This window comes from Dipodomys spectabilis, unplaced genomic scaffold (assembly GCF_019054845.1).
Source record: "Dipodomys spectabilis isolate Male_0828 unplaced genomic scaffold, ASM1905484v1 ptg000234l, whole genome shotgun sequence".
Lineage (NCBI taxonomy): Eukaryota > Metazoa > Chordata > Mammalia > Rodentia > Heteromyidae > Dipodomys > Dipodomys spectabilis.
The window spans coordinates 20,510,160-20,524,275 of record NW_024870911.1 but is presented as its reverse complement, the minus strand read 5'-3'; the positions used below and the strand labels follow the sequence as shown (position 1 = coordinate 20,524,275).

Sequence of the window (14,116 nt, the reverse complement as noted above, 5' to 3'; positions counted from 1 at the left end):
GATTCTCCTATAATCTAGGACTGCTGTCTCTCTGTGCTCCTTTTCCCAAAGCCCCAGCCTCTTCTTAGTAAGGAAGGACTTTGGATGTATAATAGAACTAGCTAGATGGGACTGAGGTGTGTAGAAACCTCATCTAGTATCACAGGAATGGAGGAAGCCATAGGCTCTGACTGGGTTTCATGTAATTAAGGTAGATGTAGAGGTGTGTGTGTGTGTGTGTGTGTGTGTGTGTGTGTTCTCATTTTCATCTCTATCAAGCTGTCTCCAAGCCAAATATATATTTAACCCAATGACTCCATTTTGCAATGATTATGAGCCTTACCATGCAAAGACACCCCAACCCTCACAGGTCCCTCCCCCTGAGCTAGAAGGCTAAGGTGAGTTTAGTCTACATCTGATCAGGACACTTTCAGAGGCCCAGCCAGAGGAGCTTATATCCATTGTCTATGAAATATCCATATATTCAGAAAATTGAATCATATATGACAGAATCTCTGGACGTTCTCAGTACTTGCAAAGACTCTCTAGTTTATCCTCATCAGTTTTGCCAAGAAGTCCTGGCTGGGGCATGACAAACCCATAAGCACCTATTCCTCTGGACAGACACTGTGCAAATACATGGAGAGCTATAATCGCATACATGAAAATGTACTTATGCATTTTCTCTGTCTATATCAGGATGTGTGTTTCTCACCCTTTTCTGCTCCCCATTTCCATGCAGATTTATAGATCTTTAGATTTATAGATCCACAGTGAACAGAACAGTCCCCTGTCAGATTCCTGTGTATATATTGCCAATCTTTCTATAATGGTTGTATACATATGCTAGAATATATTGGTATAGCTCTCTCTAAACATCCCCATGAATATTTGGAGAGTTTCCTCCTCAGTTGGGAGGAATGATGCATGTGCTGCTCAGTCTCTATTTTGAAATTTTTATCTACATTTATTCAAGGGATATAACCCATAAAGTAGCTACTTATTAAAGCCACACATGTAGAGAACTTGATAGTCATTACAGTTTTTCTGTAAACTTAAACAACTAGTTGAAATAGAGTCTATGTTGAAATAGAGTCGCGCAGTGCACATATCTGAGTTTAAGGGCGTAGATTTCCCTCCAGAAAGTCTCAAACTTACTGCATCTCTGTTTCCCTCTCTTTCCTCTTTCTCAGTTCTCTATAAAGAAATCTCCTGGTGCGGGTGGGGAACAGGTATCTTTTAGATACTCTGCCTATTAAAACAGGCCATTTTTGTCTCTTGCTTCCACCTCTAGTTCAACAGTGTCATCTGGTCCTTGAAAACCTACTCTAGAGATCCCATCCTTTCTCTAGGCTGTCTCTGTGGCCTGAGACCCCCAATCTAAACTCCTCAACTTGCAAGTACCTCTCAAGGCAGTCATTTAAAAACAAATGGGAGCTCTCCATAAGCAAAAGCAAGAATCTCCTGGTGCAACTCCTCTGCCCCCCCCCCCACAACAGGTTTTTAAATTTTAAAGAAAAGAGTATTTAAGCCTTAACTGTCTGTTTTTTGGAGGGTGCCCAAATGATGCCAGGGTGACTGTACAAGCCATTGGTACCCCCTTTCCAATTGCTCATGGTGCCCAGAGCCCAATTAAGCCTGCCGCCTTCGCTCCCCACAGCCCGCTCTTATCGGCGGGATTGATGCCTTCTCGGCTCCTCTATATCATTTCCAAGATTTTTTCTGTCCAAGTCCTCGGCTCCTTTGGCTTTGGCGGCTTTGACTAATGATCGCTACAGATGCCAGCGTCTCCAGAATCCTAATAGCCAGCCAGGCGGACTCTTATTTACCCGGCAACATTGCTGTGGGGGGAAGGGTTTTTTTTTTAATTTTTTGTAGGGGGGGAAGTAATTGGGGTGTTATAAGGACAGTGGACAGGGAGAGGATTGTGACCACTTCAAGCTTTGCTGAACTTCTGCAGTGAAGACAGCGTTCTAACCCCCTCCTCTCCACGAGGTGGGACATATTATATATAATCATAAAATATTGCTACCAATAACTCATTGCTACCTCGTTAGGAAGGATCAAAGAATGAACAGGACGCGGGAGAATCAACAGAGAAGTGTTTATTAGCTGTAAATAAATGAGAGATTAAGCGGAAACCCAGCAGTTTAGGGAGGAAAAGAGTTTCCCCTACCGGATGAGAAAAGGGAAAAAGGTCAGCCACGGTGGGACCAGGAGAGTCCCTGTTCTTCAGTCTTGTCTTCCACTTTCTCTCCCAATTAAATCTCATAAATTAAAATCTCATAGATGAACATTTCCCTCGCTTCGCCTCACCTTCAGATCCTTGCGATGCAGCAGAGGGTCTATTCCTGGATGTAGATGCCCGCACCCACCCCCGGAGGTGACCCGGCGGGCCGGGTGCCCGCTGGGGCTGGCAGGGCAAGGTGGGCTGGATCTGCGAAAAGGGAAGTGTAGGGTGAAAATTGCCTACTGAGTGTTAAAGGGCCCCCGCATCCAGGATTGCCAGCCCTTTGACCCCACTGGCGGCGCTTACTCGCAGAAAGTTGTGGCCGAATTTGCTTCTCTTGGCGCTTCGCGTCCGTCTGCGCGCGGCCCAGGTGTTTGCGCAAGGGGCTGGGGCTCCCTCCGAGCCTGCTTCCTCCGGTCTTCGTCCACACCTTTTTCGGGTGAAATTTGAAAGAAAGAAAGAAAGAAAGAAAAAGAAAAAAAAAACAACACCCAACAACACAAAAACGCAGAAATCCCAGCTTCAAGGCCAGGCATGAAATGATCACGCACACAGGGACGGCTTGATGGTTTGTGGCCGTTGTTTTCAATCAGGAATAATGGAGCACAAAATAATTAAGAAAGGCAAATGGGCAAGACCACAGAACTACCAGAGTCCGGCGCCTTGGGGCGGCTGCAGACCTGGCCGCACTGAATAATAACGATGACAAGGCCATTTCGTTGGAATGTAGGGAGAAGCAGCCGCGGGACCCCGACCCAAGCAGAACCGACGCGCGCCCACCGCCCACAGACACTCTCTGAATTACAACCCGTCAGGAGGACTCGCACATACAAAAGAGGAGCCGAAAGATTTAAATAGTCCGAGGTTGAGGCGTCCCGAAGAGGCCCAAGCGAAAATCAATCAAGTAATTAAAACCGGGAAGGGACCAGCGCCCGCCGCGCCTGGGGGTCTGGGATTCGGAAGAGGTGACCAAGGTGCTGGTCAAAGTCGGGCGAGAGCGGTGGCTGGCGTGGAGATCAGATCTGCCGCCGCTGGAGCGCGTTGGGGCTGCGGGAAGTTTATTACAGATCGCTATTGATCTCTGCTTGTCTGGCAAGGGTAGTGTGTATTCCTTTCCCAAGCAGGATCCTGAAGCCACCCATGACCCTTAATCCGGCTTTTATGGGGTTGGCATCCGCAGTTGTATTTGAAGATTGCTCCCCAAATCTCAATGGTGCCTCGCATCTGTGAGACAAGTTTGTGGGAAAATTCCAGCACTGAATGCCTCTGGGTGTGAGGGAACAGAGCGAGTGTATGTATAGCATCCCAGTTTCAAACACTTCAATATTTCCTTAGGCCTTCATCCCTAACCCAAGATTCAGGTCCTATCTTAGAATGATTCCCGTTCTACAGGCAGAGGCTTGCAAGAGGATGGGAGGCCAATGGCCTTATAAAGGAGGAACTTTAGGCCAAGCAAACAAACACCTTTAGGCAGGAAAAAAGAACCATTCCTGGAAGAAGAAAATAAGGTTGGGGGGGGGGGGGGGAACGGGACTGTTTGGTGATGGCGGAAAGGCATTCTTGTTTATTACTGAGGTTGAGGTTAGTAATGGTAATGAGCTGCAAAGGGCGAGGAGATTGCAGGCACAGTGCAGTCTCTTCTCGAAGAGGCTTCTCTGGAGGAGCCAAGGGCTCCCTAACTTGGCCATGTGTAGGAAGAATAAAATAAAGACCTTCCTTCCCTTCCTTTCTCTTTCTTTGAGAGCACCAGAAAAAGGGAAACCTTGTAACATTTTATCACCACCTCTCCACTCTCCTGCTTCTGTTCTCCCTTCCCCTCTTTAGTTTATTAACATATTCTGCTCTTTGGTCTTTGCGCTTTGGAGGAGAAGACAATCTCCTCTTTAGGAAAGAGCAGAGTTCCTCAAGCTATTACCCAACCCTGTCCTCACACACTCTGTGACACCAGAGTGGATCCAGATTCTCTTGCCTACTCCATGGAATTTTCCTTCTATCTTCAGCCTTTCCAAGTCTCCTCTTCCTTGGTCCTGGGTATTTGATCCCATGAATCTCTGGGAGCTTAGAGGCCAAGAACACCTTGAGGTCCTTCATTAACTCCCCCAGAGAGTCTAGAAACTTTCCTCAATTCTGAGGGCACCAGGCCAGGGAACTCTCTATAAACCTAGCACAGACTAATTTCTAAGTCTTTTCAGGTCACATTTAGGCTCCTTTAAAAGTCTTCCTTCCAACATGGAACTTTAGGTTTTAAACCTCCAGCAGAACGAGCTTCCTGAATCTACAGGTCAGATTTTCCAAAAACAATAATATTAATAAAAAGTAATGCATCAGTGAGAGAAAGGGATATCTCAATCCAAATTTTAAAGAGTATATAATCCAGCAGGGTTGGATGGGAATGGGGTGTGTGTATGGGGGGGGGGGGCGTGGAGAGAAATCACTGAAGCTGGGATGAGCCAAGAGGGTGGGGGAATCCAACCTCTAACTAACAATTTCTCCAGCATAAAAATGAAACATCAAATTCGTTAGCCCAGGGCCTTCATTTTTCCCCTTCCACATTATAACTAGTTATTGAACTCGCTGGAAGATCTAAAGGCCATTTGCGAAGAGACAAATTTCAATGGAGTTTCCCCATCAATAACCCCATGGCAGTGACCTATTGGAACAAGTCAAACACCCGAGGTGAAATGCAGGTCACTCTGTCTAACCAATATTAAAATGCGGCCACTTTTTAAAAAGCCACTTTAAACGAGATTTGAGGAAAATTGAATTCCAAGGAAGCCAAGGCAAGGTGGGGGAAATACACGAGAGGACCTTGACTATGGTCTCCCAACAAACAAGAAAAATTCATCTTTAATATTTTAAAGGGGGGCAAATTAACATTCTATGATTGCTTTTTTTTTTTTTGAGACTATAAGCAATTTCAGGAGGAAAAAAAGGTTGAGTATTTTCTGGTGACATGTCCGGGTTATTAAAATCATTTTAGACCAATTCATTACTTTTACTGACAAGAGATTTAAGGAAAAAAATCAATTAAGCATTTGCATATTCTTTTGCATACATTAGCCCTGCCTGCTGGCATTAGGAAGGGACAAAAACACACATATACTCATGTACACACAGATACACGCACAAAGGAAAAAAAATGGTTTGAGTCTTGTTTCAGTTTGGGGGTTTTTAAGTTGCCCCAGGGAGAAAAAAAATCAAAATGAAATGAATTGCCTGATTGCATACCATCTCAAAGTCAATTTACTTGAGGAACAAGGAAAGAGACATGTTGTAATTTTTAATCCTTAAAGCAACAACAACACATACACATGCAAAAAGAACACTGCACTTTGGAGAGTAGGGAAGGAATGACCCTCATTTTCCTTTTTTTTTTCTTTCCAAATCTTGATTTGGTTCTTCCATTTATTTTTTCTCCCTCAGAAAACCCAGAGAGTATGAGAGGTGAGATTTTTTTTTTTTAATGCAGCACAGAATCTGTGGAGCCGCTGAGCTCTCTCAGCCGGCAGCTTGTTACTGGGAAGGGGTGGGGGGAATATGGGTTATCCAACGGTCAGTATGGTAATCTGGACACAATAAGGCCTCACACACAATGGACACATATTTTTCTTCAGTGGTGTCAGAAGGGAAGCGCTTTGTACTGAAACATGTTTCCGAAAGAGAAACCAGATCGAGATTTAGAAAGGAGTGGGGTGTGGGATGTCGTGTGGAGGGAATTTGGATGCTAGCAAAAGATAGAAAAAAATGTAAAAATAAAATTGGGACAGAGTGAAGTGGGGAGGCAGTGGGGAGGTGGAGGACTTTTGGCTGTCAAGGAGGCTGGCTGGAGAAGCACAAAAGAGAGGACCAGATACTAAGGTTCATCATAAGCAAGTATCCCCAGCCTATTATCATTAAGCCATTGCTAAATACTGGAGCCCCCTGATAGGATTTGGTTCCCATGCTTGTAATAATGTCCAGGTAAAAATGTTTGTGTGTATATGTGTGGAGAAGTATTTTACCCATGCAATAGGTTGCTTCCTTGCCAGCAAGCTGTAAGAGCCCAAAGATAGCTTTATGTTGTTGGTTTGGGAATTTGTTTTTTATTGATGTAGATTAATATGTGAGCACACTTGGAAAAATCTTCTAGATTTCACTTCCTGAATCTCTATGTTAAAAAAATTTTTTTGCTGTACAAACCTTTGGTGGAAACCCCATGTACTTAGGGCTGCAGCAGAGGTATTTAGTAGTTTGGTAAATATGAGTACCATGTATGCATATCTATTGAGAACCATAATAACCAAAGAAAGACTAGACCTTTAGTGGAAAGCATCTGAGCCCTCTGTGTCTACTCACTCAGACTTGCCCCAAAAGGGTCTCCTGACCCACTTGCAGCAGCTTAGAAACCTGGGAGGATGGGTCATATCTTAGGAAGGGCACCCTAATTAGGCCATGGTGGTGAGAGTTGAAGAAAAGAGGGTTGAGACTGGGAGCAGGGCTATAGAAAGAAGGTAGAAGGGAGCAGGGCCGGGAGGGAAAGAGCCAGCAGGCAGCTCACCTTTCCAGGTGGAGAAAAGAATATTCCCATCTGGGCCAGGTAGGGCTGCCTCCTTCAGGTGTTGGCCTAGAAAGGAGATTGGGAGTGAGGCTACAATAGCCTTCCCCTCTCTTACCTATATTCTCTGCCTTTTCAGAGCTGTCTGGAGCTATGGATCTCCCCCATGGGGTAATCTGGGGCTATCCTTTAGATATGTGTAGCTCAGGATTTAGTACTGACTTCCCTGGGTCCAATTCTAGCAACTTGCAATATATCCGTTCCCCCCACCCCAAACAATTACAAAGAAAATGAAAAACCTTCACACCATTTCCCAGCATCTCCAACCAAACAGCTGCCTTCCCCTTTGCTCACAGCCTCAAGTTCCTCTACCAACCAAACAGCTTCTCACTCCTCACATTCAGGGGGTCCCCAGAGCAAGGGTCTCCCATCTACTCTAGGAGTGTGACATCTGTAAGAAATTTGGGGGGGCCCTACAGGGAACTACTGTTCCCTCATTCTGCCTATGATAGGGGATCCTATCCTCTGGGGAGGGGGAGATGATAGAAGACACCCCCCCATAGGCTGGGCTGGGTGGGGGTTAAGCCCCAAAACAGGGCAGGCAGCCAGGGGCATCTTGGGGCATCTCCTGTGGCCCAGGCACCTTCTCACTATAGCCTTCAGGATGAGCCCTAATTTGAATGCGGGGGGGGACCCTCTTTCACATCCCTAGGTTGTGAGAGGAGGTTGGGAAACTACTGCTTTCACCCTCCCTCTGTCAGGGCTTTATATATATATATATATTTTTTTTTTCCTTTCCCCTCCTCATTCACTTAATTGCAGATGTTCTAATTAAACCCTCAAATAGTTGTTATGCCGTTTTAAAAGGTACTTATTCAAGTGTCAACCAGGCTGGGCTGGGAGGAGGCAGCAGAGGGCGGCGAATTAAAGGTAGATTGACTAATCACGGCGGCGATCATAATAATAAAATCAGAGGGGAAAAAAATCACATTACGACTTTTCGTGGAAAGGAGGGAGCAGGCAGGCAGCGGCCGCCAGCCCTGCGCCGCCGCCGACACAAAGAGTGCGGGCGATTCCCCGAGACTGATTTATGACGTTTTACAGCCCTATAAAAGCTGTAGCGACGAGGCAAGCGCTCCTACCACCGCTGGCAGATTTAGTCTAATAAATAAAACATAAACAGTTAACTTTATGTGTCACTTTTATTGTTATCAAGTAAAATATAGCCAAGCCTGGGCAAGCTATGATTTTAAACTATAATTGTTATCAAGTACAACAAGGGGACCTAGCTCCCTCCCTGGGCTTTCCCTTCTGCTGCACCCCCCTACCTCCCTACCCCGTCCCCCCCAACTCTGACTTATGGATGATCAGTTAATTGGAATCAGTAGCATGACGTGACCACCCCTAGCTGAGGGAGGGGAGCTGAGAAAGCAGCCCTTCTTTGCTCCCTCCCTCCCCTGTGACCCTGCTTCCCCCCCCCCCAAAAAAAAATCCTGGGTATTTCCTGTGAGTGGGTAGCAGAGGGAGAGGGTGGGTATGAGGCCTGCCCCCCCAGGTCTGCTTTGCCTCCCGATCTCTGTGACCTCACCCCTCCTTTTTGGAAGACAGCCTAGAGTTGGCCCTGGGGAATATGTGTTTACATGTAAACACACGTGTTACATAGATACATCCCTGGCTTGAAGCAAGTAGGCTCTACCCACACAGGCCTTACTCTGCTCTAGATCTACTCTTTATGGGGATGGACAAAAGAAGAATTCTCAGGGCTTTGGCTGGGCACCATCACAGGGCACTGACAGGGCAGAAAGCGCCCTTCTTTACCAGAGCTTCTTAGAGCCAGTCTGGAAGGTAGCTGTCAGCCACAGCAGGACAGGCAGCCTGAAGAGTGGAAAGGCAGCAACAGCAGAGGTCCTGCAGTGCTCTGGGGCAGGGGCAGGGGCAGGGAGGGTCAGTGGGTAGCCAGGGGGAGGCGAGGCTTCTCTGTACTCTGCTTTTGCCAACCACTTCCTGTCTCTCTTCAGAGGGGCCACAACCCCCAGACCTCCAGAAATGACGTCAGAATCATTTGCATCCCGCTGCCTCTACCTGCCTGGTCCAGCTGGGACCCTGCCTCGCCTGCCCCAAGGCCAGAGGGTTGGGTGAGTGTGTAGGGAAGGGGGAGGCTGGACCATTGGATGTGGGGGGCTACCCCAGGCTCTTCAGCCTCTTGGGCTCAGCCTGGGGCCCTCTCCATCCAACCTCCACTCCAGTCCTCATCCAACTTCCTCTTCCTGCGAAAGAGGGGCGCTGCCCGGTGACCTACACAAGCTGAAACAGGCTCGCCATGAATGGAAAGCGCTGGAAAATCATTGGAGCCAAGGCCCACCGGGCCCGCTGGAGGCCGGCGAGGAGAGACCCCTGGATGGGGGCTGAATCACAGTCTCAGGCCAGCACCCCTCCCACCTCCTCATCCCAGTGCCCAGGCTTTTGGAGGGCAGCTGGGAGCTTCTCATCTCCTTTTGCAGAGAAGGGTTGTCAGTCTGGTGGGGTGTGTACTGGTGGGTACCCCCAGCACCCCCTACCAGCTATTCCCACCTCACACCCCCCCACCCCCACCCACAGCAACAGCAGCAGCACCACCACACACACAAAAAATTGGATACATTTTGAATAAAGCGATTCGGTTCCTTATCCGGGGACTGGGTTGCTCCGTGTGATTGGCCGGCGGAGTCACATGGTGAAAGTAACTTTACAGGGTCGCTAGCTAGTAGGAGGGCTTTATGGAGCAGAAAAACGACAAAGCGAGAAAAATTATTTTCCACTCCAGAAATTAATGATCATGAGCTCGTATTTGATGGACTCTAACTACATCGATCCGAAATTTCCTCCATGCGAAGAATATTCGCAAAATAGCTACATCCCTGAACACAGTCCGGAATATTACGGCCGGACCAGGGAATCGGGATTCCAGCATCACCATCAGGAGCTGTACCCACCACCGCCTCCGCGCCCTAGCTACCCCGAGCGTCAATATAGCTGCACCAGTCTCCAGGGGCCGGGCAATTCGCGAGGCCACGGGCCGGCCCAGGCGGGCCACCATCACCCCGAGAAATCGCAGCCGCTCTGCGAGCCGGCGCCCCTCTCAGGCGCCTCCGCCTCCCCTTCCCCAGCCCCGCCAGCCTGCAGCCAGCCAGCCCCCGACCATCCCTCCAGCGCCGCCAGCAAGCAACCCATAGTCTATCCATGGATGAAAAAAATTCACGTTAGCACGGGTAGGCAACTTTGCTTTTTTGCTCCCTACCCTCCCTCCCCTCTTTTTTTTTCCCGGCGCTCCCCACCCTCTCTGGCCCCCTCCGGCCCCCTGTCCTCCTTTCTCTCCTTTCCCCCTCTCTCTCTCTCCAGGAGCGACTCTGGGTTAGCACAATTGAACTGGATTTACGAGCGAGAATGGGTAATTACATCCCCCATAAATTTTATGGCTTAGCTACTCTGGGCAGTCCGAGCCATGTGCTACGATCTGTTATGTATGTGTGAAAACTATGCTCGCTTTCTAAGGGCGCATAAATAATTCAGTGTCGTTACAATGAGGATTCCCCTCTTATTACACTACAAAGTCTCCAGCTTCCTTCAACTTCTTTATAACCCATTTAGGTTGATGACTTAATTCTCACCAATCCCTCCTCCTGTTCCTCAAAGCTGAGGATGGGGTGGAGGGTGGGGGGGCGGGGAACCTGATGCCTCTGAACCCCACTATTTGCTTTCCCCCATTCCCCCCTCCCTCCCCCCAGTGAACCCCAATTATAACGGAGGGGAGCCCAAGCGCTCGAGGACAGCCTACACTCGGCAGCAAGTCCTGGAATTAGAGAAAGAGTTTCATTACAACCGCTACCTGACCCGAAGGAGAAGGATCGAGATCGCCCACTCGCTGTGCCTATCTGAGAGGCAGATCAAAATCTGGTTCCAAAACCGTCGCATGAAATGGAAGAAGGACCACCGACTCCCCAACACCAAAGTCAGGTCAGCGCCCCCGGCGGGCGCTGCGCCCAGCACCCTCTCGGCAGCCACCCCGGGCACTTCTGAAGACCACTCCCAGAGCGCCACGCCGCCGGAGCAGCAACGGGCAGAGGATATTACCAGGTTATAAAACATAACTCACACCCCTGCCCCCACCCCATGCCCCCATCCTCCCCCCACACACAAATTGACTCTTATTTATAGAATTTAATATATAAATATATATTTTTGGTTCTTTTTCTCTCTTCCTCCTGCCTCCTCCCTTGTTAATTCCAAACAGACAAAAACAGATAAACAAACAAGCCCCCAACCCTTCTCTCCCTTCCACTGTTAAAGACCCTTTTAAGCATGTGATGTTTTAGCATGGTACCTGCTGTTTTGTTTTTATTTTTAAGGCCATTTGGGGAGGGTTATTTATTTTTTAAGGGGAAAAAAAAAGCTGCAAGAATTATATATTGCAAGGCACGATGGTCTGTCTGGTTTGGGGGAATTTCAGGAGAAATGAGGAAAAGAAAAAAGGAAAGGGAGATTTTTAAGCCAATTCTCCTCCTCCTCCTCCTCCACCTCCTCCTCCTCCGCGCCCCCCCCCCCCCTTTCCTTAGGCCTTTTGCATTGAAAATGCACCAGGGGAGGTTAGTGAGGGGGAAGTCATTTTAAGGAGAACAAAGCTATGAAGTTCTTTTGTATTATTGTTGGGGGGGGGTGGAAGGAGGGGGGAGGACAGAAGACAAAGCTAAATGCATCTGGAGAGCCTCTCAGAGCTGTTCAGTTTAAGGAGCCAAAAGAAAATCAAAATGAACTTTCAGTTCAGAGAGGCAGTCTATAGGTAGAATCTCCCTGTCGCCCCTCCCAACATTCCCATCATGGTTATTGTGTTTTTGGACTGAATTTACTTGATTATTGTAAAACTTGCAATAAAGAATTTTAGTGTCGATGTGAAATGCCCCGTGATCAATAATAAACCAGTGGCTGTGAATTAGTTTTACGTCAATGTCTGATGGTTTCTTTTTCTTCCTTTCCTTCTGGCCTGGTAACATCCTACCTTCTATATAGTTGCCTAAGTTTACTCTAAGCAAACACATAAACCTTAACTTTTAACTTCAGCTTTCCAGTGTCTTTAAAAGAACCAATCAGGAAGGAGTCTGGAGTAAGGGATATGGAAAATTGTGGCTAAATTCTTGTGTCTCCTCTCTCTGAGTCTGCAGAGAAGCCAGATTTGGGGGGTGAAGCTTAGGGGTGGGGGAGATGTCCTCACTTTTCCATAGTTAGACACAGACTTTTCACTTCTCTTTCCTTCTCCTTTCTCTCTGTCCAGTAGGCCTGTCTAATCTGTAGACTGGAAGGCAAATTGAGGGAATAGAAAGGAGAAAAGTTTTCCTCTCAGAACTCCTTGGGATGAAAAGATTGTAGAAGATGTCCCACTCCTCCATTTGCATTCTCCTTAAAAGAAGAAAGGTTTTGAGTTGATGATTCTGAAGCAGCCAAGTGACCTGTCAGGATGCCATCTCTGTTTGTTTAGACTTGGAAAAAAAAGGGTGAAGTGGAGGCCAGAGGCCTGGGAGGCCCCCTTGCATGAGTAGGCCTCAAAGGCTAATGCCAGGAGATAATGAAGGACTTTCATGTTTTTGTGTAACTTTTATCTTGGACCTGCCAGGTGTTAAGAAAGAGACTCCGAGAGAGGCCAGCTCCACCTCCCCATTCCTATAACCTAGCAGGTCCTAGCAGAGCTTGGTTATAGACTGAACAAGGTACTACTCAGGTTATAAAATAAAAGTAAATAAATAGTTTTCTTGGGGTTAAGGAAAAAGTACTAGCATGGACTCACCTGAAGAATTAATTCATGCCAACCCCCCCCCCCCAGATAATTCGGGTCCTGTTAGAGCAGGCCCTAGATTAACCTACTTACTTTTCTCTCTGTCTCTGTCTCTCTGTCTCTCTTTTTTCTTTTTTGGTGGGAGGGAACAGTTGTTTAGTCCCCCCCCCAGGCAATTTATACAAATTTAGGTAAAGGACAATGAGAAGTAGGAGACAGGGAGAAGCAATCAGGAGTACATAGGGATACCCCTCCTTTATCCCAAATTCTAAAGCGAAAGGCATCAGCAGGTTAGGGGCTATCAGTCTGTGAAAATCTGTTTGGTGTGCTTTACATTTCATCCTAAACCACTTGCTGGCTGGCACTTGGAGCTGAATGTGTGTATGTGGGAGGGGGGTGTGCACATTTGCCTGTGGATGGGGTGGGGGGGGAGGAATTGCTTAATCCTTTAGGTCTACTTTCTCCTCTCTCAACGGTCCCCTGGAGACAACAAAACATGTTGTCTATAGTATGAGGAAGCAGGGCCAACAATTATCTGGAGTTATTTTATGTAATTGAGTGAATTAGGGGCCTGATCTGACTGTAGCCCCTATCATCTTGAGGCCATTGCCTTTGGGCAGGAAAAGGGGGGGGGGGGGGTAACTGTGCTTAGAAAAAGAGAAAGAAGGTCTGAGTGGTAGACCAGGGTATCTTTTTTAAACCTGCGAAAGAAGATGAGGTAGAAATAACTTCAGATCCATAGTTCTTTCCTCAGTTTGCTGCTTTGAAGAGATGAAAACAGGAGGGGGAATGGCTACATTTTATTTAAGTTTCTTCATGACTTACTGAAAGGGATTCTTCAACACTGGAAAACTAGCTTAAAGGGGCTTGGATATTTATTTTATTTCCCTTTCTTTACCAGCTGCTAGGTTGTTTTTTGTTTATTTTCTTGTCACACATACATAATTATTTGCTATGTGTCTCTTTCTGTCCTTGATCAGAAGGGGGGGGGGGAACATGAGAAGTCCATAAATTCTTGACAAATGAAACAAAATTTTAATCTTCTATACTTGCATTTTTGAAGATTTTAGCCTCTGACTGCCAATGAGCTTGCTTTCTTGCTGTTTTCCCAAAGCTTTCCTTTGCTTTGGGGCTGACCACCCAGAAAAGAATCTAGCTCTCTAGGCAGGCATGAGGTGAAGTGTGTGTGTGTTGGTGTGTGGGGGGGGGGGACTCCTAACCTATAATGGGGCCCCAAGCTCAAACAGTCTGGTGTCTAATACTCCTCCTCTGGATGCTTCTACAGCCTCACTGGGAAGCTGAGGGCCAGGCTTTTATTGAAGTTGTGTTGAGCAGTGGGGAAAGACTGGGGTGGAGGGGGAGGACACAGCCCAGGTTCACGGGGAGGACACAGCATTTTCTCTCCCATTGCCTTTATATTCAGCAGCGCCTCTGACCTCTCCCCCACCCCCATCTCCAACCCTCCCAAGCCAGTCCTTGCTCAGTCCCTGGTCTCCAGATCCTATGCCACTGCTTTTGTACGACTGGGGATTTCTTGCCCAGAGTTATGGGAGAGGCAAGGCGCATGAAT

General features: G+C 47.4%; 1 protein-coding gene across 3 annotated transcripts in view; it reads left to right on the top strand.

The window, feature by feature from the left end:
* The window catches only part of Hoxc4 (homeobox C4), a 61,682-nt gene extending 49,973 nt beyond the window's left edge, over positions 1-11,709 (top strand). The window contains exons 2-5 of one of the 3 annotated variants that reach the window (XM_042698767.1): positions 8,448-8,588; positions 8,762-8,878; positions 9,020-9,991; positions 10,508-11,709. In XM_042698767.1, coding sequence (XP_042554701.1) covers positions 9,553-9,991; positions 10,508-10,863 — 795 coding nt within the window. In that variant the 5' untranslated portion in view covers positions 8,448-8,588; positions 8,762-8,878; positions 9,020-9,552 and the 3' untranslated portion in view covers positions 10,864-11,709. Of the gene's footprint in view, positions 1-8,447; positions 8,589-8,761; positions 9,992-10,507 lie in introns of all 3 variants that reach the window. The other 2 variants (XM_042698766.1, XM_042698765.1) reach the window with 2 other exon arrangements.
* Positions 11,710-14,116: the final 2,407 nt, after the last annotated feature.